The 24,865-nt window shown below is 35.0% G+C and overlaps 2 protein-coding genes and 1 long non-coding RNA gene across 7 annotated transcripts; all 3 read left to right on the plus strand.

The window, feature by feature from the left end:
* The first annotated feature begins 1,012 nt into the window (after positions 1 to 1,012).
* LOC145790093 (uncharacterized) lies at positions 1,013 to 24,865 on the plus strand. 2 transcript variants are annotated; one of them, XM_082867938.1, is made up of 4 exons: positions 1,013 to 2,283; positions 2,398 to 2,518; positions 3,726 to 4,355; positions 24,404 to 24,865. In XM_082867938.1, exons 1-3 carry the CDS (start codon positions 2,158 to 2,160, stop codon positions 3,908 to 3,910), a joined length of 432 nt encoding a protein of 143 aa, XP_082724064.1. In that variant the 5' UTR covers positions 1,013 to 2,157; the 3' UTR covers positions 3,911 to 4,355; positions 24,404 to 24,865. The 2 variants fall into 2 exon arrangements, with proteins under 2 accessions (XP_082724064.1, XP_082724065.1); XM_082867939.1 differs by having other exon boundaries at positions 3,802 to 4,355.
* LOC145790092 (uncharacterized) lies at positions 4,915 to 7,101 on the plus strand. Its single transcript, XR_014328734.1, has 3 exons — positions 4,915 to 5,226; positions 6,150 to 6,202; positions 6,969 to 7,101. It is a non-coding gene; the product is annotated as an uncharacterized LOC145790092 (long non-coding RNA).
* LOC114272309 (uncharacterized) lies at positions 7,414 to 13,426 on the plus strand. 4 transcript variants are annotated; one of them, XM_082868696.1, is made up of 7 exons: positions 7,414 to 8,087; positions 10,463 to 10,503; positions 11,133 to 11,186; positions 11,277 to 11,440; positions 11,515 to 11,620; positions 11,714 to 12,064; positions 12,454 to 13,426. In XM_082868696.1, the coding sequence occupies exons 1-6, from the start codon at positions 7,958 to 7,960 to the stop codon at positions 11,909 to 11,911; spliced, it is 693 nt and encodes a 230-aa protein (XP_082724822.1). In that variant the 5' UTR covers positions 7,414 to 7,957; the 3' UTR covers positions 11,912 to 12,064; positions 12,454 to 13,426. The 4 variants fall into 4 exon arrangements, with proteins under 4 accessions (XP_082724822.1, XP_082724823.1, XP_082724825.1 ...); XM_082868697.1 differs by having other exon boundaries at positions 11,518 to 11,620; XM_082868699.1 differs by having other exon boundaries at positions 7,414 to 10,503; positions 11,129 to 11,186.

Here is a 24,865-nt window from a genome sequence, read left to right on the forward strand (position 1 = left end):
TTTATTGCTGACAAAATGTTTTTTGGTCACTAAAAATAAGTATTTTGCCGACCACATTTTTGGTCGGCAAAGATCAAAAGTAAAAAAATTTCATTAATATTTGGCGACGAAAATATTAGTCGCAGAAAAGGTACCTTCGCCGACAAATCTTTTTAGTCGCCAAATCTCAATCAACGGCGACTAAAATATTAGTCGCTAAATGTATTAATTTGGTGACTGATTTTTTTGGTTGCTGAAAATAAGTTTTTGGCGACCAAATTTTTGGTGGCCAAAGAAAAAAATAATTTTTGGCAACCAAAATACCATATTAGTCGCAAAAAAAGTACCTTATCCGACAAGTATTTTTAGTCGCCAAATCTCAATCAACGGCGATTAGAATATTAGTCGCTAAAAGTAATAATTTGGTGACTAATTTTTTTTGATTGCTGAAAATAAGTTTTTGGCGACCAAATTTTTGATCACCAAAAAAAATGTGACCTTCCGCGACCAAATTTGTAATTGGTCGGCAAAAGCATACAATTTTCTGCGACCAACTCATTTTTTGGTCGCCAAAATATAACCTTCTGCGATCAATAATATTTGGTCGCCAAAAATAAAGATCATTCGCGACTAATTAATATTTGGTCGCCAAATGTCATTTTTTTCGACCAAAATTTTTTTGGTCGGCAAAAGTGGTCGGCAAATGTGTAAATTCTTGTAGTGAAACTGTAAATTTGTTTGCTATATATATTTTTTAATATATGTAACTCTGTTCATTTAATGCCTTCTCTCCTTTGTATTCTAATTTTTTCCCATCCATTGTATTTGAAAAATGAGCAAGAAAATAGTATATCGGTACAAGAAAACTATGGAGATAATAGTTTCAGTACTCAAAAAATCTAGGTGTTTAGAAGTTACTGATTTCTATGAGAATTTTTTTATTGATTTCTTGGAATTACCTTTTTCCAAGTTCTAATTTCAAATTTTTATAAATGTTTTTATCATAAGTAATTTCAAGTTTATTTATTTTTATATGTCCTATGATACTATTCTACAGAGTGATTTGTGTTTTCTTGTGAAAGCTATGAAGAACAAAATGGAAAAATCATCTGTTTACATTTGACTGCTAAATTGTCCTCACCTTTGACCATGCAAATTTGGTTGATAAATTGCACCTCTCTCTTTTGTGAAGTTTCGACAAAGTTTTGTTATCTTTAATGAATTACTTGGATATGACAAGCTCTTATAAATTTATGATGAGCCTCTCACCTTTATGTTACCGGATTGTTAACAATTTGATCAATCTCCCGAATTGTGTGGAAGGCTAGGAATGAAATTAGATTTGCTAGTTCAGGGGTTAACTGGTGTGAAGTTTGTGAGTCCATCAAGTTGCACATTGCCTTTTTGGTGAAGTACCACTTTAAGGGGGTGGATTTTTCAATCAATGATTTGCTTTATATCTGAAATCTGTTAGGGGGCTTTGAATTGTGGTTGCTACTGTATATCTATTTGCTTTGGGTGTAGTGGTCTGTTGTGACTGCCGCTGCTGTGTTGCTCTGCTGTTGGGTTGTGCTTGTTGCTGTGCTGCTCTGTGTTGCCTAGTTGCTGCTGCGAAGTTGATATGCTGATGTGTGCTGGTGTGAAGTTTTGTAGTCCATTAAGTTGTATATTGCTTCTTTGGTGAAGTTCCTTTCGTAGGGGTGGTTTTTTCAATCAATGTCTTGCCTGTTGTTGGGTTGTGGCTGCTGTAGTATGTTCTGTGTTGCTCGACTGCTGAGTTGCTGCACTGTTGTGTGCTTTTGTGTTCCTTTGCCTTGGTTTTTCTTTCTGCTGGTTGAGCTCTCTTCAACTAGCCTTTGGCATGTGTTAGCACATGATTGGGTGGCTTTCTTGTGCCAACCTAGTTGGGATCAGTAAGGTTCACTATGATGCTATTGGCACTACTTTCTTCTATATTTATTGATGGAAGATGTAAGGATTTTTCCTTAGTTCTAATTCAATAAAATTTATTTTTGCTGATCAAAAAAAAAAAAAAAAAAAAAAAATTTACCAATCTCCCACGCTAGATTGCTTTCTGTTACGGATGACATATTCTACATGTTTCAAGGCCAAATTAAGAATGTTGCTCTTAAGAAATAGTAAGGGGTAAACAAGACAGCAAATGAAGTGATCATTGTTATGGGAGCTTACAGGACTTTGAGAGATAGAGGTCCATATCTTGCAGATACAGTTTTGAGGAATCTTTATGGGAAGTTTGCATTTATTCTCTATGATAGCTCTTCAAAAACTACTTTTGTAGTTGCTGTAAGTTAACCTCTCAACCTAGCATTGATATTTGATTTCATTAGTTTTCTGTGAAGCAATTGATATGACACACTGTCTTCCCTGGCACCTTATGGTTTCTTTCATGTAATGCAGGATGCTGACGGGAGTGTTTCCTTCTTCTGGGGCACTGATGCTGAAGGAAATATCGTGCTTTCAGATGATGTAGAGACTCTGAAGAAGGGTTGCGGCAAATCCTTCGCACCATTTCCAAAAGGTATAATCTATAAACATATGTATATCAATTTGTGGTTGCTAGTGATGCTCTTTTGTATGTTGGTGAGCATTTGTTTAGAAATTTCGTTGACATTTTTTTTCTTCTTTCTTTTGTAAAGAAAAGTAGCTGTTCTAAATATCGGTAAGCTCAAGGACAACAAACTTTAATCTGTTGCTAAATTTACTAGAGGGCAGCCACTTTGTGCAATGTATGTCAAAGTTTAGATCTGTACCTAATCTACCCCTTCCAGATCCTCATCAATGGCGATTAAAACTGGGCATACTTTTTTTTTTTTATATAATGTATTTTACACACTAGGAAACAAGAGGGAAATGACACGGGGATCACCCCAGCATCTGGGAAATGTGGTTGAAATTAAACTTTGTGGTATTGTATATGTCATAAAGAACTCCAGATTTCTTCCCCACACAATTCTATTCTAACAATCGTGAGAACCTACTTGTTTCTTGATCCATTTTGGTATGCATTTTGTGGCTCATTTATTGTTTTTCTTTTAACCTAATATAATCTTGGTTTAGTTATTTTCAGCATCAATCTCACCCTTTTAAAACCTTCTATTTTTTTTTTAAAGTTAAAAATAGAGTTCCTTTCACCCCTACTCGCCGCTACTGCCATCGCTGGAGCACTGCTGCCTACCGCACTCCTCTATCTCCGGCGTTCTCTCTCTTTCTCTCTCTCTCCCTATTTTTTTTGTCTCTCTTTCACTGTCCTCTCTTGCTTCTTCCTCATTCCGATCCACCACTCCAGTGTCGTTGCCACCAGGCCGTCATCTGCGCCCCTTCCAGTGTTATCGTGACTTGCCACCCCTCTCTCTCTTCCGTTGCACCACCCTCTTTTTTGTCGCGACTTGCCACTTAAAATTCTTTTTGTTATATAACCTTGAGCTAGAGTGTGTGTATGCTTCTTTTCATAGATGTGTATGATCTACTATATTTGATGGACTGTTGAGGAACCTGAGGCCTTGCTAGTGAGCCTTTGCTAGTGATTTAGTGGCTGTGTTCTTTTCTCTCTTCTTTGAGCTATTGTTGATTCAAGTGAGATCATAGGTGGCTAGATATAGCAGCTGTATCTGTTTGATGTCCAGCTTATTCTAGATGGGTTAAATCCAACCATTGATGGGTTGAGTTGATGCTGTTAGCTGCCTCCTAGTGCCTCCAGTTAACCATTGTTCTGTTGTGCTTTTTAGTTGTTGTTGTCAGAGTGCTGCTGCTGCTGCTATGGCTCATGGTGCTACTACAGCTGCTTACTTGCTATTGCTGCAGGTCTCATGTTGCTGCTGTTGCGGCAATACTGTTGCTGTTGCTTACCTGCTACTCCTCTGTTGTATCTGCATCGCATTCGACACGAGTCAACTATATCGGGATGCAATAGTTTATATAAACTCTTCTAAATAGTTTTGGATATCTATTTTTTACGTTTTATCTGTATGCAATAGTTTATATGTGTTATTCCTTGTTTTATGCTCTTTTCGTTTCAATGGATGTTTAATAGTTTATCCGTATGTTTTTTCACTGGTTTTCAAGTAATTTATTTGCCAATCCTATGTACTTCTGCGGACATGGCAGGTATAGAAGATAAAGTGGAATTCCTTTTCTTTATTTTTTTGGCTTCACATAAAGTTATTTACCATTTTCCATTGCAATGGTCCTTGCACCATTTACTTCTAAGCCAGAAATGTTTGCTCCATGCCTTTCCAGTTGCTGATAAATTTTCAATTAACAGTTTGCACCAGGAAGCTCATCAGAAGTGCACATTACATCCACAGATTCACGGATACGGGTCATTGATGTTGTTGATCTGGTTCACAAGTTTAAAGGTGCCACTACAAGAATTTACACATTTACCGACTAAAAAAATCTTGGTCGCAAAAAAATGACATTTGGCGACCAAATATTAATTAGTCGCGAATGATCATTATTTTTGACGACCAAATATTATTGGTCGCAGAAGGTTATATTTTGGCGACCAAAAAATGAGTTGGTCGCAGAAAATGGTATGCTTTGGCCGACCAACTACAAATTTGGTCGCGGAAGGTCACATATTTTTTGGCGACCAAAAATTTGGTCGCCAAAAACTTATTTTCTGCAACAAAAAAAAACTAGTCGCCAAATTAGTACTTTTAATAACTAATATTTTAGTCGCCGTTGATTGAGATTTGGCGACCAAAAAAATTTGTCGGTGAAGGTTATTTTTGTGAGAACCCGAATATAAAAATTAAGTAAATAATTAAATAATAATATTACAATCTCAAATATTTTGGTGGTGAATTCTAAGGTGCAAATTAAATATTATTGGAGGATCTTTTAATTAATTTTAAACCTAAAATAAATTTATGGTGAAAGTCTTTAATTTAGAGACAATGTTTATTATAAAAATAAAAATAAAAAGAGAGAGAGAGAGAGGAGGGGGTGACTTGAACTCTAGACCACAAGGTTAATATATAAGACTCCTACCATTTGAGTTGCATGTAACTTATACATATGTTTTGTATATTTATCTATTTATTTGACCTATGTGTGCCCACCACTAGTATAAAATAAAATAAACACAAACCCTACTCTATTATTTGTTCACCACATAGGGCAACAACAGCAGCCACGGGAGAGGGTTAGAGAGAAGGAAAAAAAGAAGAAGATGTTGCAATCAAAGAACTTTTGGGTGTGTTGTGTTGTGTGTGATCATCAAAGGTTAGCCCTCCTTGGTTTTCTTCTCTTCTTTTTGTTCTTCATCCTTATTCTATAATTATTTTGTTCATTGATGGAGAGGTTGTAGGTTTATGTATTGTGTATATAGATATCCTATTAAGAAACTTGAGGAGCTAAATTTATGTGTAAAGATTGGGTGTAATTTTCAGTCCAAAAATTCTGCACATAATCGCTAACTTTAAAAATCAAGAAACCATATCAAACGGATGAATTTTAATCTGAAATTTTTACAGTAGATCAATTACACATTGAATTGCATATCTGAATTTTTTTCATAATTTTTGGGAGTCGAAATCCATATAAATTGAGGTATTCAAATCTGTCCGGGAAACCAATCCGAAATAGTAAATTCGGGAGTGTTGTTCTCTTTGGGTATAAATCCAAAAATTATCAAATTAGTGTCATTAGAACCGGTTATGAGTCTAGTTTCGTACATTTTTGGCCTTGCATTGATTGCTCGTGTATATTAAGAGAACCGTCAATTTCTTTAAAGGGCTGCAGAAAACAACCTGTTTGGATATAATAAATTGTAGATAATTATTTTGATAAGAAAATCAAGTGAAACCAATTGGGTTTGAAACTTAGGATATATTAGATCATATCTGGAGGTTATTGGAATTTTTTGAATAGCGTGGAGTGGGTTTTGTAATTTTCAAAGTTAGCGAATAGATTGGGAAAACTTGTTTAAAACACTGTTTCATCTTAAAGTTATTTTTAGTTAAGTTTCGATCGGAATCTATGTCTTGGGTGATTTTAAACCTTGAAGAATATGAACTTAGGTAATATTGAAGAGTAACGGTGAGTTGGGTTGAGCCGTGTTAGTGCGCTTTAGTTTGGGGTTACTCAGTTCGTATTCTTTAGTATTTTTAAATTAGCAGTGACGTGTAGTTTTCATATTGGTTCAGGGCACTAGTTGGACTTTCATACTCTATTCGAGGATTACATTATTTCGTTCCAGGTGAGTAGTTTCATGCTACATATTTTTATAAATGTTCCCCTACCCTGAATTGTTGGAAAAATTAAATTGTTGTTTCATGATTAAACTGTTTTGATAAATTATTATATTATCAATTGAATCAAATTATTTCTGAAACATGTGTGAACTTGGCATACTGTAAACTATTTGTTTTGGTCTCATGTTTATAATGATGAACTACCATGTTTTGCGAAACTGATGTGTATTGATTATTGGGACCATGTGTGTATTTAGTCCAGGGAAATTATTCCACTGTGTGTGGTGACTCTGGCCACTAGGGAACAGATCCGGGTTGGGCCGTGATGACTCTAGTGCTCAACGATTGTAAGGAACAGACCTTTAAAAACAACTAGGTGACCTTCAATCGGATCGTCTTTGAGAAAAGGCCCAGGTGCCACCCTGAGGATGACTCTTAGTTCGGTATTGGATCCAACGGGGCTTATAGCCTGAGAACTGTGTGGCAGATTATTTGTTTTTATTGGTACCCAGAAAATTATTGGTGTTCATGTTATAATCTGTTTTAAGTGGAAAATGTCGTTTATCATGTTCTTGCGAGACATGAGTATTTTAAGTGTTGAACTGTGGAACCTTCTTTTTGAAACAGATTGTATTTACCAAACTGTATGCCAATCTAGTTTCTGTGATATATATCTTATTTTGGAATTGAACCCTGTTTTCAAAATTGTATTTACTATCCATGTTGCTACTCACTGAGCTATCAGCTGACTTAGTTGTTTACCATTTCCAGGTGTTAGAAGGACTTAGAGTGGACTCATGGCGTAGCGGGGACTCAATTGCATGGACCTCTAGGGCATTCCTTTAGTTTAGAGTGTTATGTCAAGTTTGTGCATATTTATATTTATTATTATCGAAGTTCATTTAGGATTATTTTTGATATGTGGGTTGTTTATATCCCATAAGTTTGACTGGTTTTTTATTACGGTTGATTTTGCCGTTTCTAATTGTGACATGTCTGGATTGAGTCTTGGTTATTTATTATTGGACTATTGTTCAGTTGTTCAATGTAATTGGATTCGTGTTTAGGCTTACGTGTGCCTTGGGCTAAGTCCCTGTAGGCCACGGCCGGTCATGCCCGGATTTGGGGTGTGACAATTTTTCTGCGACTAATATGATCTTTTGGTCGCCAAAAATTTGGGAGGGAAATTTGAAACGTGGAAGACATAATAAAAAAAATTTGCTTGCTCTCCCTCCCTCTCTCTCTCTCTCACCGTTGCCCACAATGTATTCTCTGTTTCTCTCTTTGCTCTTTGTCTATTTCTCTTTCTCTTTGACATTCACATAAACACAAACCCTAGGCCACCATTCAAAATCACTACCACCAAAAATGTCTCACACCATGGTCGTGTCGCTCTGTTTCCCCACTGTGAGGTCGACGGCGAACTGGCCAAAGCAGAGAGCAAACACGAAGAAGGCGCTAACACGAAACGAAACAGGAGCAGTGGCGGAGCAGCAATGGGTTTGGCAGAGAGAGGAAGGATGTTCGGTGGTAGTGTGTCGAGCCGCCTACACTTTACCATTGCTAATCCTCTCAATCTCAGACCTCTTGCATCAGATAAACACGCTCTCTCTCTCTCTCTCTCTCTCTCTCTCTCTCGTTTGCCCAAATTCAAACCCTAACTATAATTTTCAACTTCTCAGATCTTTGCCCCTTCATTGTCCAACCTCACCATCTCGTTTTTCAAAAAACATTTCAATTTCGTTATTGGTATTGGTGGCATGGTGTTCTTATTCTCTCTCTCTATATATATATATATATATAGTGTGTGTGTGTGTGCTTGTGTGTTTGGTCTATCCTTACCAGGTACATATATAGTGTGTGCTTGTGTGTTTGGCCTCTCCTTACCAGGTATTGATGAACTCTACATCTATATATATATACACACATGCAATAGAGTGTTTGTATGTATCAATGATAGTAGTCATATGGTCTCTCCTTAGTGTTTGGCATGCCTATAAGGTGTTTGTTTTTTGGTCTATGTTAAAATGTTTGGAGGAAAGAAAGAAAGAAAACCACATTGAATATCTAATTTACAATCTCTGTCTCTTTTGGGTAGGGAAGGGGAAAAGGAAGTCATGGAATTTGATCCTATCGGCATTGATGTGGTTGGTTTGGGGTGAAAGGAACCAACCAAAAAACTTTTGTTCGTAAAGAAGAATAAATTTTGAGTATTCAGGAAAAATTGCGTTCTTTTTTATATAGTTGGTTCTCAGGGTTGGCTAACCCGCCCTTGAACTAATTTTTGGATTTTGCAGGGACTTTCAAGTACATTTTGAGGTATAGTGGGTAGAGCTCATGTTTTTTTTTATTTGGTATATGGGTTGCACCCCCCTTGGTGCCTCATCTTTGTTGAGATCATACTTCTAAAAAGAAAGAAAGAAAGAAAGAAAGAAAGATCTATCTTTCTTAATACATTCATAAACTGTTTTTTACTTCATGCCATCGTAGTTTCTTGATAACTAAAATTTATTTAAGGTACTTTTGAGATTCATTACGTTGGCATTTTGATTCCACCACAAGAGCAGCATGAGCGTTGTGAGGTTTTGGCAGGTAGTGCAGAACCAATATTTTAGACCTAGTGTCACTTCATATATTGGAGATTATTGCATTGAAGAAGAAAAGGCCGGGCAAATTCGTAATCTATTCATCAAAAAGGGATCCAGTCCTTACAGTTTAACTTTTTTTGGTCCATTATTAACAAATAAATAGATGAAGTATTGCATTTTGGAATGAATTATGGTGCCGGACACTACAATCTTCCCAAAATCTACACCCTGGCACACAACGAGGGGTTGCATGAGTCGATACGTCTTGTCTGAACAAGTGTTCGACATGGCAATCATTGATGTAGACAATACAAGTAAGAAGTTCTTAGATCATATGCATTGTTATCATAACCATGGGACTGTGTTGCAACCTAATGTCACAGCCCTTTGATTGCAGTAGATCGCTATAATGAAGCATTTGAGTCATTTGATAGTTGATCCATAGGAAAACGATTTTCAATTAACACGGTAGTCATTTGGCCTATTAGGGATCTTCGATAAAATATTGCTATGTATTTGTGTTTTTAGTAGCTTGTGTATGGAAAAAATTTCAGGCCTTGCATGTTATCCTACTGGGTATGATATGATTTGGGTACTTACTTTCTAGGTTAGCTTTACTCTATAATTAACCCAAATAAAAAAATGAGAAGCAATTGAGCTCTCTATCTGTGGTTCCCTCTCTTCTTTTTCTTCTCCTTGCTTTCATTTTTCTGCTCTCTTTTCTCTTTCCATATGTGCATGTGAAAAGGAAAATTCCTTTAAAAATCTTCTTCTTTCCCTACAATTAATGTTCTTTTGAGCCCCATGGTTTGTTTTCCTTTGGGGAATCTTTTTGTGCTATGTTCTATTTCTGTACTTTGAAGTTTGAATAAAAATTTGAATGACACTGAGGAATCCCTGTCTTATTGTGAAAGAGTTGCATAAATCACACCGGAGTGCTACTTTGTAGAATTGCTAAAGCCAACATGTGTTTTTTATTTTAAATTGTGGTGAAGTTCCAGATTTCTTTTTGAAGATACACAGAATAAATGTGTACTTTGCAGTTGATGCATGTAAACATAACTGAAATGCACTTTCTAATTTCAATTTTGTTTATTAGTTGTGTGTTAAAATTAGTTTTGTATGCTTTTGTTTGTGTGTTTTCTATATATATATATATATATTTAAAAATTTATTGTTGTTAATTTCATATATGGTTGATAGTTTATAACAGACCAGCTAGATACACATTCGTAAGGATGCACCTTGGTCTAGAAAGAAATAGAAGATTGTAGTTGGATTTACAAAGGGATGTCAGTAGAAATTGAATCTCCCTATATATGTTTTGATGTGTGTATATATATGTTTTTCACAAATGCATCAACATATTAGGCCAATATAGGAATTTTGGCCATAATTGATGATGTTATATTAAACTAGGTTTGTTTCATTAAATAGCAGAGCTATTTCTATACTATGGTTGTTACGACTTTCATTTACTTCAATGGTATCTCAATGATTTTACTTTACCTGCGGATGCTGCTTGAAAAAGCTAGATTCATTGATGGCATCTAATTACAGTTTGATCATTGTGTGACTGTATTTAGTTCTATTCTTCTGTAAGATTGTTCTAGAATTTTAAGAGAAATGCTTTTGACTAAAGAAATGCTTAATTTGATTTCATATTTATTCTCGTAGATCCTCGTGACGATCTCAGCGGGATGGATGTAGCAAGAAAGGTTTGTATTTTTTTTTCTAGGAATTTGTTGACCCCTGCCCTCCTTCCATAAAATCACTTGCATTTAGCTGAGGTGAAACTAATTTCAAGAAAGTATTCTGTTTGAGGATACATCATAAACATATTGTTACTAAATGGTACGCATTTGCGGAAGGCTTAGTTCTATTATTAACTTTAATGTTTTACTTGTGTAATGTGACACCTAGTGTGTTGTACAGATTGGAAGAATTTGATTAGTGACAAGTGTGCAACAACTGTTATACTACTCAATTTGGAGTAGTTCTGGCTTATAAACAAAAATTATGGTTTGACTGGCATTCCAGCAACTGAGATCTCCTACTTGTTTCCTGTTCGACTTGTGCAAAATATGAAGTAATCTCAATATTGTTTAGAGTGATGATATCCTTGAAGTAGTTGATTTGCAAGTTTAAAAAATCTAATAGTTCTTGTTCAATGGGCAATCCTCTAACTTCAAAACTAATTCAAATTATTATTTTTATCCTCTTTTGATGAAACCTTGTCACTGATGAAGTAGATAATACAAAACACTACGTAGTTTTATTTGAGATAGTTTTAAGATATGTTGCAATATGTCATGTATTGATCACTAGTTTTTCTATTTGAAGACAGGCTTTGATCCTTGCTCGACTTCTTGGTCAGCGGATTGACTTGGACAACATAAAGGTTTGGACATTGAGATGATATACTTGTATATCTCCACTTTCAAATCAAGTATGACCAGATTTATATGTAGTTTCTACTTTAATCTTGTAGGTTGAAAGCTTGTATCCCGAAGAAATGGGACCAAATCTAATGCATGTTGAAGATTTTTTGGTGAATGGCCTTCCACTGCTTGATAAAGGCATCCAAGAGAGGGTTGAAAGGGCTTCTTCAAATGGCAATGTGCTCCGTTATGTTTGCGTGATTGAGGACTCAAGGTACTTTATATTTCTGTTTCAATCAAGTCTTGGAAGTTTGCTATATTTTCAAACACATATTTGTGTTCATTCAGCAGAGCAGCAGTCATGTGGGTAGATGAGCAAGATGGGGAAGCAATTGAGCTTGCCTTCAGTAAGAAGAAAATTGAAGTAAGGAAGAATTGGCTCCGACAGTTTGCGGTTGGAAGTTAAATTTCTTTCTTCCATAAAATTTAAGGTGTTCTGTAATTGTTCTTTTTCTAATAACACTTTCTTTGTCTATGTGATTTGCAGCCTGGCACTTACCTTGATCAGAAGGAGAAGCTCATTAAGTACAGTGATTTTGTCAACAAAGAGCTTATATTGTTTTCTAGAATGTTCTTCTATTGTTTCATCTTGTATCTTGCTATTTTTTTGGTGGGGAAGGTTAAGTTGATTATGTTCTCTCTCTGTGTCTGTCTCTCTTTGTACTTGGTGGGGAAGCTCTTGTAAAATTTCATTCTATTGGTGATCAAACACACAATGGAATTGTCTATAAACATGATGGACTAAGCAATGGGATTGCACAATCTATGCAACCTGAAATCATTCACATTTCACACTAAGATAGAATCAAAACAATCTGGTATTCAGGGCAATGAAAAGGTAATGGTACCTTTTGTTCTGTTTTGTTCTGACAATTATATATCATAGTTTGAGTGAGATATAGTTAATGAATATGTATCACCTAGTTTGTGTCTTAGATTGGATCTTGATGTTACAATTTCCAAATTGATTTTTGGCTAGCTTGCTAAAATTTCTTAGTTTTAGGAACCTTTGTATGGATTAAATATTTTTTATTAAAATTTAATTTTGGGATTAGCACATTCCCTGAGAAGTTATCACTTCGCTGTGTTTATGATGCAACTTCTGTTTATTTTTTATTTTTATTTTTTTCATGTTTCCTCTCTTGAAGTCGATTAGTTAGTGTGTTTCATTTTTGTTCTTTGTCCGTAATGATTGAAGTTGACAACACATATATGAATGCTTTCTAGGAGCTTGCATATTTGTTAGAAGAGAAAAACATGTCTCTGGCAGCGATTCAGGCAGCTCATGAGTCGGAAATAAATAACTTGGGCTTAGAACTTGAGAAAGAACGTGACAAGTTAGCAAATATTCAGCTAAAATTACAAGGTTCTTCCCTACTCTTTCAATGTCCAATTGTAATATCACATTTTGTCGTCTTAAATTTCTCGCCTAATCTGTTTTCCATTCCTAAAGGAACTGAAGTTGAATAAATCCTTTCAAGAGGAGCTGAACTTATCAAAAGTGGACAAGGACAAAGTGAGTTCTGAATTGGGTTCCTTTCTATTGGAATTGATGGCTATTTTGGCCTTTTGACATTATTTATGTAAAGTTGACCATAAATTACTTTTACTCATTTATCTTGAAATTCACCAATTATTTCTCAAATAGTTGTTACCTTTCTCTGTTGCAGCGAAAAATAAAGATCATAATCTAACTATATTTTCAAGGATCTAATATATTCTCATTAGTGGAACTTACTACTGACTATAATATCTTGATTGCTATTTTCTTTACAAAGACAAGTTGAAACTAATAGCTAAACTGAAATGTGGATGAAAGTGGTGAAGGGTTTAAGTCAAGTTTTATTGCTTAACAAAACATCACTTGAGGTGCTGTGTGCATGCACAGGATTTTGTACTCTGGTAGAATCTGTAGCATAGTGCTGGGAATTTAGGGTGTGGGTCTTCATGAAACATGAATATCTGGTAGTGTTCATGACATGAATTGTACTCTCCGTTAACATCATATGTATGTTGTGTGTATATGATACACCCATGTACTGTGTACATCATTAAATGTAACCTCTGTGTAGAGTTCTATGATTTTAAAACTGTTCTTAAGAATTTGGATCTAGCATGAACTTTTCAATTTCGCTTTGTGTGGTTTCAAAGTTGTCTTTACTTATGTATATTCTGTATGTTATCTCTCTCTCTCTCTCTCTCTCTCTCTCTCTCTCTCTCTCTCTCTTCTTCTTCTTCTTCTTCTTCTTCTTCTTCTTCTTCTTCTTCTTCTTTTCATTGGTTCTTGGCAATCTAATCTTTTCTTTTCTTCCACCCACACGTGGTGTTCTCTTCTTGCAGAAAATGGAGATGAACAAAATCCGTGATGAATTGAATGAGAAAATATCAGAAGTAAGATGATTACAAATAGAATTGACTAGAAGGGAGAATGCATAAACAGATGACATTGTAGATGGTTTAAAAAGAGTGATTGCAACCCTGGAGAAGGAGAACAATAATCTTAAGGTTTATACTTATCATTATTATATATTTGGTAGTATGTTGCACATGTGTTCTAAAATTTATAGGCTTCTATTTTTTTTTTACTGGATTTATAAAGCTCTATTACAATATTAGCAATCTTGCTCCTTGAGCCTGCTTTAATGTTATCTTATCTAATTTGTGCTTTTGGGCTTTTCATTGCCTATTAACAATCCAAAAATGATTATCCTCCTTATATTTGGATTGGCTAAGTGGGCATTCAATTCTTTCGTGGTTTTCTTGCCTTAGCCTTGTTGTTTCTTTGCACGTACTTTGAAGAATTGTATATTGTTCAAGTTAATTCTGGTAAGTCTATTTGAAATTGTTGCCACTTTGTTGTTTTGAGTTTAGAACCTTTCATGTTGTCACTACAAGAATATACACATTTGCCGACCACTTTTGCCGACTAAATATACACATGCTGTCACTAATTTTCATTTGGATCTAAAATATTTGTATGAGAGAGAAAAGAGGAGAGAGAGTTGTTAGAAAGTTGATGTTGATGAACCAACACAATTATAGTTGGAAAGTTGCTCAAAGTGAACCATTTGAGGCCTTTTTTTTTTTGTTGAAAGAAATAAACACATTTAATTTAAATGTTGACAAAGAAAGTAAATTATAGGTTTTTGAGGCCTTTTTGTTTTCTTTTTCTACAGCCACAAGCCAATAATCGTGTAATTTGTGAATGAACCAATTCTAAAATGGCCCATTAGAAGATAACTGGTATTATTTATTAGATATGGCTGTTTGCTTAGTAAATAACTTTTACTCATATTGGACATTGTTGTATACAACTGAGTTAATTCAAAATATGAGTGGGTTTACATTTTATTTTGTTGAAAGAAATGAACACATTAAAATGTTCACAAATAAAGTAAATTTATAGATTTACAAGGTGTGCCTAGAATTATCTAATACTGAATGAACCAATTCTAAAATGGTCCAATGCACATTTGTGGTACAACCAAATTGACCCTTAGAAGATAATTGGTAAGATTAATTAGATATGGACTGTTTGATTATGAAATAACTTTTACTCATGTTGGATACTGTTGAATCTTTGTAGATGAATTTCATTTTATGTAGAAGCTTCTCTGTTGAAACACTGGGGCATGAAATCTCCAAAAAATTGAAACTTACATATTTCTTACTTTATTCCACCAGATTCCTTGGGAGAGACTAGATAATCTACTAGTATGTAACTTGTAAATTTCTAAAAGTGCTGGTTTGATTTGAGTCAATCTTGCTATAGAATTAGCATTGTGTTCTCTTATAACTGAATAGAATTTGGGGTTAGATAAAAAAGTTAGGTCAATTGCATATATTGTTATCTCTTACACAGCACAGGTGCATACCTTTTTTAATGCTTATTTTTCTTAGATTTTACTTTTCGTTCTTTGGTTAATTTAGTGACTTATTTCCTCTTTCTTTGGTTAATTTAATGACTTCTTTCCTCTTTCTTTGTAGTCTGATAAAATAAATCTGGACATCCAAAGGGTTGTTGGGTATCGCCAATGGTGTAATAAACTTTGGAATGCTATGCGATTTGCCATGAGCAAACTTGGAGATAATTACACCCCTCTAACAAATGTGGTTCCAGATATCATGCCATTTAACTGCCAGTGGATTCTCTCCGTGTTGAACAAGGCCATATCAAAAACTGTGACATCACTGGACTCGTATGAATTTTCTGATGCTGCTACTGCAATATATTCATGGTGGCAGTTCCAGTTGTATGATGTGTTTATTGAAGCCGTCAAGCCCTACTTTGCCAGTGATGCTCAAGCATTTGCTTCTGAAAGGAGTTATGCACAAGACACCTTGTCGGTGCGTCTGGAATAACTAATTGGATGATGGGTTCTATTGCTGTTTGTTTTGGTTGTTTATCATTTATAATGGTAATAAGCTGTCTTAATACTGGAAAGTAACATCAATTAATGCTGCTCCTCAACCTTTGTTCTACTGTTTGCAGTGCTGGACAAATGAGAAAGTAGAGTATGAGATGGATATGGTTGAGTCAGTCGTGAAATCACTCAGGTCACTCAGGGCGTTGATGCCTGCAAAAGAAAGGCATGAAAGGTAAATGTTTAAATGATATGTTTTTTTGTTTTTCATTTTATTGTAATAGAATTTTTATTTTTGGGTTATTTATTTATTTTTTTTCACTCATGAAAAACATCTAAGCTTTAGTTGTTTATTCTTTTTTTATTCCTCATATTTTAGGCCAGGGAAATTATAGCGACCCCGGTCTTTTCCCATTTGACTATTGTGTCCGGACATAGGTTCCGTAGATCCTATCAGTGTATGATGGTTGTTGTTGTCCCTTATTTTCTCATTTGGAGTTATAGGATGTGTTGGGCAGGTTTGTTTCAGGTTGGTTGGGTTTAGGAATCAAGTGTTGCTGTCCAGAATTTTGGATCTTCGCTCGAGCGAGGATTTTGTAGCTCGAGCGAGCTGTTGTTTTTGATTATTCGCTCGAGCCAGGGTTTGGTAGCTCGAGCGAGAGTTTGCGTCTGGTTAGGACCTGTAGCTTTGCATTCTTGGCTCGAGCGAGATTTTCTTCACTCGAGCGAGTTAGTTCGTTCTTCGCTCGAGCAATAGTTCCTTCGCTCGAGCGTGTGTCTTGTTGCAGACCTGAGGGTTTGGGTTCTTCGCTCGATCGAGCTTTCATTCGCTCGAGCGAGATTTTGAGTTGTTGGCTCGAGCAAGGCTTCCTTGGCTCGAGCGTAGTTTCTCTGTGTCTGGTAGCTCGAGCGACCAAGTCTTCGCTCGAGCGAGCCTGTCCAGTATATATTTGCAGCAGCGGATTTTGATCAGTCTTTTCTTATTCTTTTTGGTTCTAAACCCTAGGTTCGACTTCTCTTTCTCCCTACTCACCTTCTCTCTTAGATTTGATCCACTTAGGGTGTGTTTCTACCCTAGATCCTTCATTAAAAAGATAGAGTGGGTCGAGGGCTTCCATTTAATCTGAATTGTTGGTAGTTTGGAGCACTTTGGAGTTTGGGCATTCATCTCCATCTTCTCTTTTGGGGTTATTTCTTCGAGGTAGGGATTTCCTACTCCATTTTATAGGTTTTGTTCTAAGTTTTGGTATATCGATATGTTGGGGTTACTTTGATAATTTTGGGAAAAACCCTAGTTGAATTAATAAATTAATATGTATATTTAATTCATGGAAATGGGGAATTTATTGATTAAATGGCGTAGATGATTAATTTAAATCACTCGTCTATTGAATTGTTGGTATATTTATTTTCAAGTCTAGAAATAACTGTTTTGGGCTATCGGTGGAGGATAGTCGTGCTTGTTGTAGACTCTGCATGTGGATTAGGGATAATTGAAACTAATCATTGATTAAGTCATCAATCTTGACTGTTGAATTAATACAGACATTATGTGTATTGATTGTGTGTTGTGTATGTTATGTGTTTGCATACATTGTTTTGTGTGGGAGGAGATAGGGGATGTACTCCACGGTTTAGGGGAAGATAGGGGATGGACCTCTAAACCGGATTTTGTTTTGGGAGGAGTTAGGAGATGTACTCCACGGCTTAGGGGAAGATAGGGGATGGACCTCTAAACCGGATTTTGTTTTGGGAGGAGATAGGGGATGGACTCCATTAGCATCACTTTTATGTGTGCTTAACTATATTGAAGTGTTTTTATTGATACAACACTAAAATGTGTATCAAACTGGAAGTATGAAGTGTTTTGATTTGAGCCTGAGTCTCATTTGTTTGTTGGTATTCGAAGAATGTGAATTTGATATATATATATATATATGGTTCACTGTTGTAAGTTTGGCCAGGTCCTGAGCCATATTGATAATGTTGAAAAGTAAAACGTATCATGGACATTAATATCATGAAACTGTATAGAGATATAACTGATTATCTTGGTTAACCAATTATTGTATGCTATTGCTTTATTCAATGCTTATATTTGGTTTAGTATATCTCTGCTGGGCTGTGGCTCACCCTTTATGGGAACATCATTTTCAGGTTCAGGTGATAAGTTACCTCCAAGGACTTAGCTTGGGAGGGTTTGGGCTTCTGGATTTTCAAGAAGATTATCTTTAGTTGATTGTTTTTAGTTATTAACACATGTAAACATTCAAGCCTAGGGCTTTCCTTGTAATGAGTTAGAACTCATATTTTTGTGTCCAAGTGTTGGCTTGGAAAGATGTAAGCCTGTTGGGCAATTTGTCTGATGTTACATGTAATGCTTTTACTTAGTAATACTCTGATGAATGAATTAATAAAATGTTTTCATTAAATAATGCATGTCAATGATATATATAATGGGTTTATTTTGAGGGCGTTACAGAAATATTCTAATGTTTATTTTATGAAATACCTATTTGCTATGTATACAGTTCCATTTCTGATTATACTACTTCTGTGTAAGCCAAAATTCCTTTCCTTGGATTGTAATGACAATGTTTAAATAGTGAATAAGAAAATAAATCGTTACGTAGGAGTGAGATTTTTTGAATTGTTCCCAACAAATACTTTGGAAATAATATGTAGTTGCCTTTTCATAAAGAAAATTCTATGAGGAAACATGAAGACTGGTTAATACTTGGTAATGGGACATGTCCTATATAGAATTTTGGTCATGGAACATTTTGTGAGGGGACATTGATGAGAATGTTCATTATTATTGTTTATATTTATAGTGCTGGTTAGAATTTGATTTGAATTTTTCCAAATTTGAGTGGTCATATGTTGTAGTAGTGACTGACCTTCCAACATGATTGAAATGTGTTAAACAAAGATGTTGGTGGCCCATCTGAGAAGTTCTGGGGTTTACTTACTCTCCTTACTTGGTGGCCCATCTCAAAAATTAGATTCCATTAAACTTTGAGTCAGAGAGCTAGTCTTAGCTTTTTGCTAAAAGAAAATTTCTCTGAAGAGATTTTCCTCTTTAATGTGTTTTCAAAATTCCTCCCTTGGGAGTATTATACAGATCCTTATTCACTTCTTTTCTTGAAAAAGCACTCTCCGGTTGGCCAACTGAACTGTTGGTTAGCTAATTTAGCCTGTCTGCATGTTCAATTTTCAATTGCTTTCAATTTGTCTCTTGTAGTATCATTATCACTATTTCTACATTTAAATGCAATCCATATGAAAGAGAGGGGAAATCTCAATCTTCGAAATTTCTACAACCATCATTGCATATTCCTCTTAAGTTGCATCAAATTGATTTTGTTTGTGGATACTTCACATTTCTGTGGCAAAAAACAGAGCTTCTACTCCCTGTGCAATCCCTGTTAAGCACTTCAGCCAATATCTGAAATCCAAATATTTTCCAATAACTGATTTTGGAACCTGATCATTTTGTTTTCTTGTGAGCCAAACTTGTCTCTTCATCCTGTGCTTAATTGAGTGGATGGAGACAGTGGCAGGATGTGCTGCATTGCACTATATAGTTTACCAACTTAATACAATGCACAGGAATCTTATAAGTTGCTCACTAGATGTAATGTTAATTCACTTGCCCCTCTCAGCTGCTGCATTCTAATTTGATGTGTTGATACTGTTTTGTAGAGCGTGATGAGTTACGTAAAGACATTGAACAGCTGTGTATGCAGCAAGCTGGTCCTGGTTACCTTGTTGTGGCTACTCGAATGCATTTTCAGAGGTATATTATTTATCTCAAGTCCATCAGATGAAGTTGTTATCATTAATATTTTTTTTGGTAGGTATGCATTGGCATTATCTTTTCAAATTGGAAATAAGAATGCATTGTGAATTTATCCCCCCCATTAGGACAGCTGGCTTGGAGCAGGAGATTGAGAGCTTGAAAGAGAAGTTAACTGCTTGCACTAGAGAGAAGTTAAATCTCCAAGAGGAGCTTTCGGAAGCTTACCGTATCAAAGTGAGGCTCCTTACCTTTTTTCACTTTGTTATTTTTTATTTTTATAAGCACTTGTATAGTCCTACTGCCAACAATCTTACATGTTTCCTATTTTGTCTCAAGGCCAGTTGGCTGATTTACATGCTACAGAGGTATCAAAGGTATCGCTCTTTTTCTCTCTCTACATCCAGCACATGTGTTCACATTGGAGGTGTTGGCAGGAAGTTAACTTATGAATTATTCACTAATGGAATGGTAGCTATCCTACTAGTCTTAGGTTTTTGGGCAAAGAATGCCTACTGGTTTATTCTTTTAGATTGCATACTGATTGAAGTGATGAAACACTATGCCAATGACGTTTCCCACTTTCTGGAGGGTTTCTTTGTTCCATTATTTTTGTAAGATAAGATGGTCTTGTTTTTGCATGAAAACTAATGATTGGCTTGTAGAGTCTAAATTGACAGTGGTATGGTTCATTGTTTTCAGTAGGGACAGAGAAAGGCATCCAATAGGGATATTTTTCAGGGTAGGTTGGCCATCATAATATTGATCCTTGTAATCTGATTCCATTTATTTATTTTTTCCTTTTCAGAATATGGAAGCGGAGAAGCAGGTTAAATTTTTCCAAGGTTGTGTTCCTTCTGCATTTGCTGAACGAGATCATTCAATAATGGAGGTTACTACTTTTTCCCCTCTTAAAGTTTCTATGTTCTGCTTGGTGCATAGGAGAAGGTTGGGGTTTAATGCCAAAAAAAAAAAATTACATATTAAAAAAAACCAGCAAAGAAAGCACATTTATTTGATGGTATACACCTGGTAAACTTAGAACAGCAGAAGAACACAACTGGCAATCCATCAACTAACAACAGTAGCTGAAATGTTGAAGGAGATTGCTCACATCTGTGGGTTTTAGTCTCAACTCAAAGGAGTTGGAGATAGAAGGAAATAAATAATATCTAACATATGGTGAGTGATTGTGTTCATCAATAGAGGTTAGTTTTAATTCACCTAGTTGGGAATACCGTGCGTGTAACTAAAAGTAGAAGGTGGCCGACTATAAATTGGTCTTTTTATGTGGGTTTCTATAATTTTTAAAAGGGACCACTTAGGCCACATTAAGTAACATTCATATAATTATATGGGCTTATAAGAAGTGGGTAGCATTTCTAAATTTAGATAGTAATCGTCTACGAAGCATGGACACGACCTCATTAAGTAACATTAAGTAGGCCACATTAAGTAACATTCATAGTAATCGTCTACGAAGCCATCGACCTCGACCTCCATCCAGTCGACTTCGACCACCGTAAGCCTCTCTCTCTCTCTCTCTCTCTTGCCTTCCCTCTCGCTCTCTCTCTCTTGCTCTCGCTGATTAATATGTATAATATATATATATATATATGTGTATGTATTTATTTAATATTAATAAAAAAGACATCTTATATAGAAACACATTTATTTTAAAATATTATAATTAAATAAAATAATTAACTTGTATTAAAATAAAAATATATATATAATTTTTTTTTTTGCTATGTCCTTAGCCGTGTCCGTGTCCGTGTTCCTATTTTTTTAAAATTGCCATGTCCCGTGTTTGTCCGTGTCCGTGCTTCATAGGTCATCATCATCATTCTTAATTTGTTATTGGTCCAATTGACTTATGTTAAATAATATTTAAAAGGTTTAAACCGACCTGGCCCACTCACTGTCCATTCAGTGGGAGCAACTCCATACTTTCCTTTTGGTCCCTCCAATGTTGAAATTATGTCCCCACCCCAGGGTATGTGTCTAATGTAAGCAATGCTAATGGTTAAGATTTGAAAAAATTCATACAAGCACTCTAACTTTAAAAAAATATAGTGGAATTTTTAATCCGAGTTTATATGCTAGTACCATACAAGCACTCTTTAAATCCTCCACACTTATGACACTATTGCCAACAGAAGAGTTTTACACAATCTTGTCCTATTCTCTTGTCTCAAATTCTATATCGTACCACACAATAAATATTTTTAACATGATTGTGTAGTGGAGAGTTGATCTAGTATAAAGAGGAAGAGATGATTTGGACATAGGATTGCCATTTGTTTATTCAGCAAATCAGAAGGAAAAATTTATATGCATCATGGAACTATAGTTTATGCAGGGTATGTTACACAAATCCCATCTAGCAGGGCCCTTGCTAATGTGAAATTTGTTCGAAACCAATAATTTTTTTTTATTTTTTTGTTTACTATGTTAAGCCTACTCATATGTGAACAAACTCATCCTTGGATTTATCGTCTAAATTTGTTTTGTTATTACTACTCTCTTTGTAGTCAAAGGACAAATAAGTGATGGTTCCTATGCCATAGCTTTCTTATATACAAAGTTGTCCTAGCCATTTCATTTGGATACTAAAATGGCATCAATGAAGAGTCTTGTGCTCCTTGAGCATCTCTCTCTGCTGGTTTCTAATTCATTGGTTCTTGCAAATTTTCATCTTACTGCTGGGACTGATGATGGTTCGGAACAATGGGGATATGTTGAAGTTCGACCTAGTATGTTAAATTTTTCTATGAAATTTGAAATCAATATCCCCCGACCACTTTATTCCTGTGGTGGTTGTCAATAGTTGAACTATGCACATATTTATCAACAAAAAAAGTAATAATAATAAAAGTTGAACTATGCACATATAAACCAGTCACAGAATCGGATGCAAAACATGGATAGGTGTTCAAATCTGTGACTGGTTTTCTGGACAGGTACTATGAATATCTTGTGAAACATGTATTTCTGTATGCATATCAGTATTTATGTATTGTATATTTATTTTTGCTCCTAGCAGAAACATGTATTTGTGTATGCATACATATTTATGTATTGTATATTTATTTTTGCTTCATTGGAAGGTCACTTTCTAGCCAAAAGGACCCCTTTTATCTTGCATATTTTACACTAAAATTTTTTTTAGTATGAATAACCATATTACATAATGAAGTAACAAATTAAGAGATGAATTCATACCATTCTTGTTTTGACAAAGATTTGAGTCTTAGAAAGCACATAAGAAAGCTATTGTTTTATTTAAAATTTGATAATGATAGTCATTTAATTTGCTAATGTGAGCTTTGCTTTTCATGGACATTTTTCATTATTTGTCCAATTTTACTTGACATTATTTCTCTTTTTCTTTGGTACAGATGGATGAACTCGCGCACAAAGCTAAATTGTACAGGACAAATTGGCACTTTTTGCATTTTTGGAAGGATTATATATTCTTGTATAGATGTATATGGAAAATATTAGGGTAGACTAGTTTCTATATTTTTGGATACATTAGTAGTTATATTTTTGGATGGGTGTGTATAGAAAATATTTGATAGACTACTAGTTATATTTTTGGGTTGATGTACATGGATAAAAATTTAAAACATAATAACAAGTACTTGTTATGTTTTAAATTTTTATGGTAGATGAAATATGTAGTTTGGAATTATTTGTGGATGAAAACTTATAATAGTTGCTGACTTTAATTAAACAGGTTCAGAAATGGTTGATATGTGCATTTTGTTGAATGTTCACGATTCAATTTATTTGTTGGTTTGAATGATTTTTGCAAATTACAGTTGAATAAATTGGATAGATTATTATAAATTACAGGTTTATTTTGTTGGATGTTAGCGACCAAAATTTGGTTTTGTTTTTCTAGTTTTGGCGACTAATTGATTAGTCGCCAAAAATATAAGTTATACTTTTGCCGACTAAATAAAGTAGTCGGTGTATCACCAAGCACATTTGGCGACTAAATAATTAGTCGTTAAAATTATTAATTTTGGCAACCAAAGGATTTGGTCGCGAATAGGTCTATTGTCGACTAAAGTTTTAGTTGCGCAAAACATGTTTGGTCGTGGAATGTGACAATTGGAGACCAAATAATTTGGTCGCGGAATGTGACAATTGGCGACCAAAATTTTTGGTCGTGGAATGTCACAATTGGCGACCAAAATATTTTGGTCATAGAATGTCACAATTGGCGACCAAACTTTTTGGTCGTTGAATGTGATAATTGGCGACCAAACTTTTTGGTCGCGAAATGTGTCAATTAGCGACTAAGATATTTGGTCGGGAAAATATCACTTTTCGCGACCAAAGTGTTTTAGCGACTAAATGAATTAGTCGCGGTAATGATATATTTAGCGACTAAAAATTTAGTCGGCAAATCCAACTTTTCCGACCAACCAAAATTTTGGTCGCGAATTACTTTTGCCGACCCTCAATTGGCTACCAACGTAGCGACCAAAAAAATTGGTCGCGGATAACTTTTGCCGACCAAAAATGGGCTTTTAGCGACCAATTTTTTGGTCGGCAAAAGTGTTAATTCTTGTAGTGTGATACTAATTCACAATATATACTTTCTTGAATGTGTAAAGCTGGTTACAATCTTTTTTATTTTTTTGGGTACATTGTAGTCAATAGCCTTGGGTAACAAATCTAGTTACAGTGTTACAGAGTGCTATTTAGTGCATCAAATAGATACTTCGGATATATTGATACTTGATTGAATCAATATACTCAGTAGTGCTAGTTAAAGTTGGCATCATTGTTTAGAACATCGTAAACCTTCTATGGAGTAGAATCATGGTTACTTTGATAGTTTGGTTCTCTTGTCAACTCTATGAGAGAGTATGATACTATGATGCTGATGCAGTTAAGTTAATGTGGAACCCACAGAATATGATAAATATTAAGTGATTAATCTTGGTCGAGCCTTTGATTTAATCTTACTGAATTTTCATTTTATTAAATCTTTTAGATGCTCAAGTGGTAGCTGGTTGATCTCAGGACGTCGCGGTGGCAAATTCCAACCCAAGCCCAAGGTTCAAATTGAGAGAGAGAAACCTAGTGCTGACACTTCTCATCTAGACGTAGTTGAGTCCATTCCATGTCCACAACAAGCTCGGTCAATTCCTTCTGAAACTGAATACATGAATGAGGGTTCAAACCTTGCATTTCTATCTAACAATATTGTTGATTTCCCATCCTTGAGGAAATATCCAATATTTTTTTGGATGATTTAGAACATTTTGGACGGTTTAGAACTTAGGGATAGTTTTTTATGTTCAGAAACATAGTTTTTTGATGGTTTGGAATGTATAGATAGTTTTTGGATATTTAGAACTTATGGATAGTTTTTTTATAGATGTTTGAAATAATATTTTGGTGTTTGATTAATGCTTATATATATATATATATATATATATATATATTTGTGAAA

The sequence above is a fragment of the Camellia sinensis genome, chromosome 5 (assembly GCF_055761805.1).
Source record: "Camellia sinensis isolate YWXY chromosome 5, ASM5576180v1, whole genome shotgun sequence".
Lineage (NCBI taxonomy): Eukaryota > Viridiplantae > Streptophyta > Magnoliopsida > Ericales > Theaceae > Camellia > Camellia sinensis.

Bases quoted from the DNA above. Each gene is read 5' to 3' on its own strand.
- LOC145790093 (XM_082867938.1), top strand. From the start codon at position 2,158: ATGGGAGCTTACAGGACTTTGAGAGATAGAGGTCCATATCTTGCAGAT. The intron at 2,284-2,397 runs GTAAGTTAACCT...CATGTAATGCAG, and splicing joins AAACTACTTTTGTAGTTGCT to GATGCTGACGGGAGTGTTTC. The intron at 2,519-3,725 runs GTATAATCTATA...TGTGCTTTTTAG, and splicing joins CTTCGCACCATTTCCAAAAG to TTGTTGTTGTCAGAGTGCTG.
- LOC114272309 (XM_082868696.1), top strand. From the start codon at position 7,958: ATGGTGTTCTTATTCTCTCTCTCTATATATATATATATATATAGTGTG. The intron at 8,088-10,462 runs GTATTGATGAAC...TTATTCTCGTAG, and splicing joins GTTTGGCCTCTCCTTACCAG to ATCCTCGTGACGATCTCAGC. The intron at 11,187-11,276 runs GTTTGGACATTG...TTAATCTTGTAG, and splicing joins TTGACTTGGACAACATAAAG to GTTGAAAGCTTGTATCCCGA.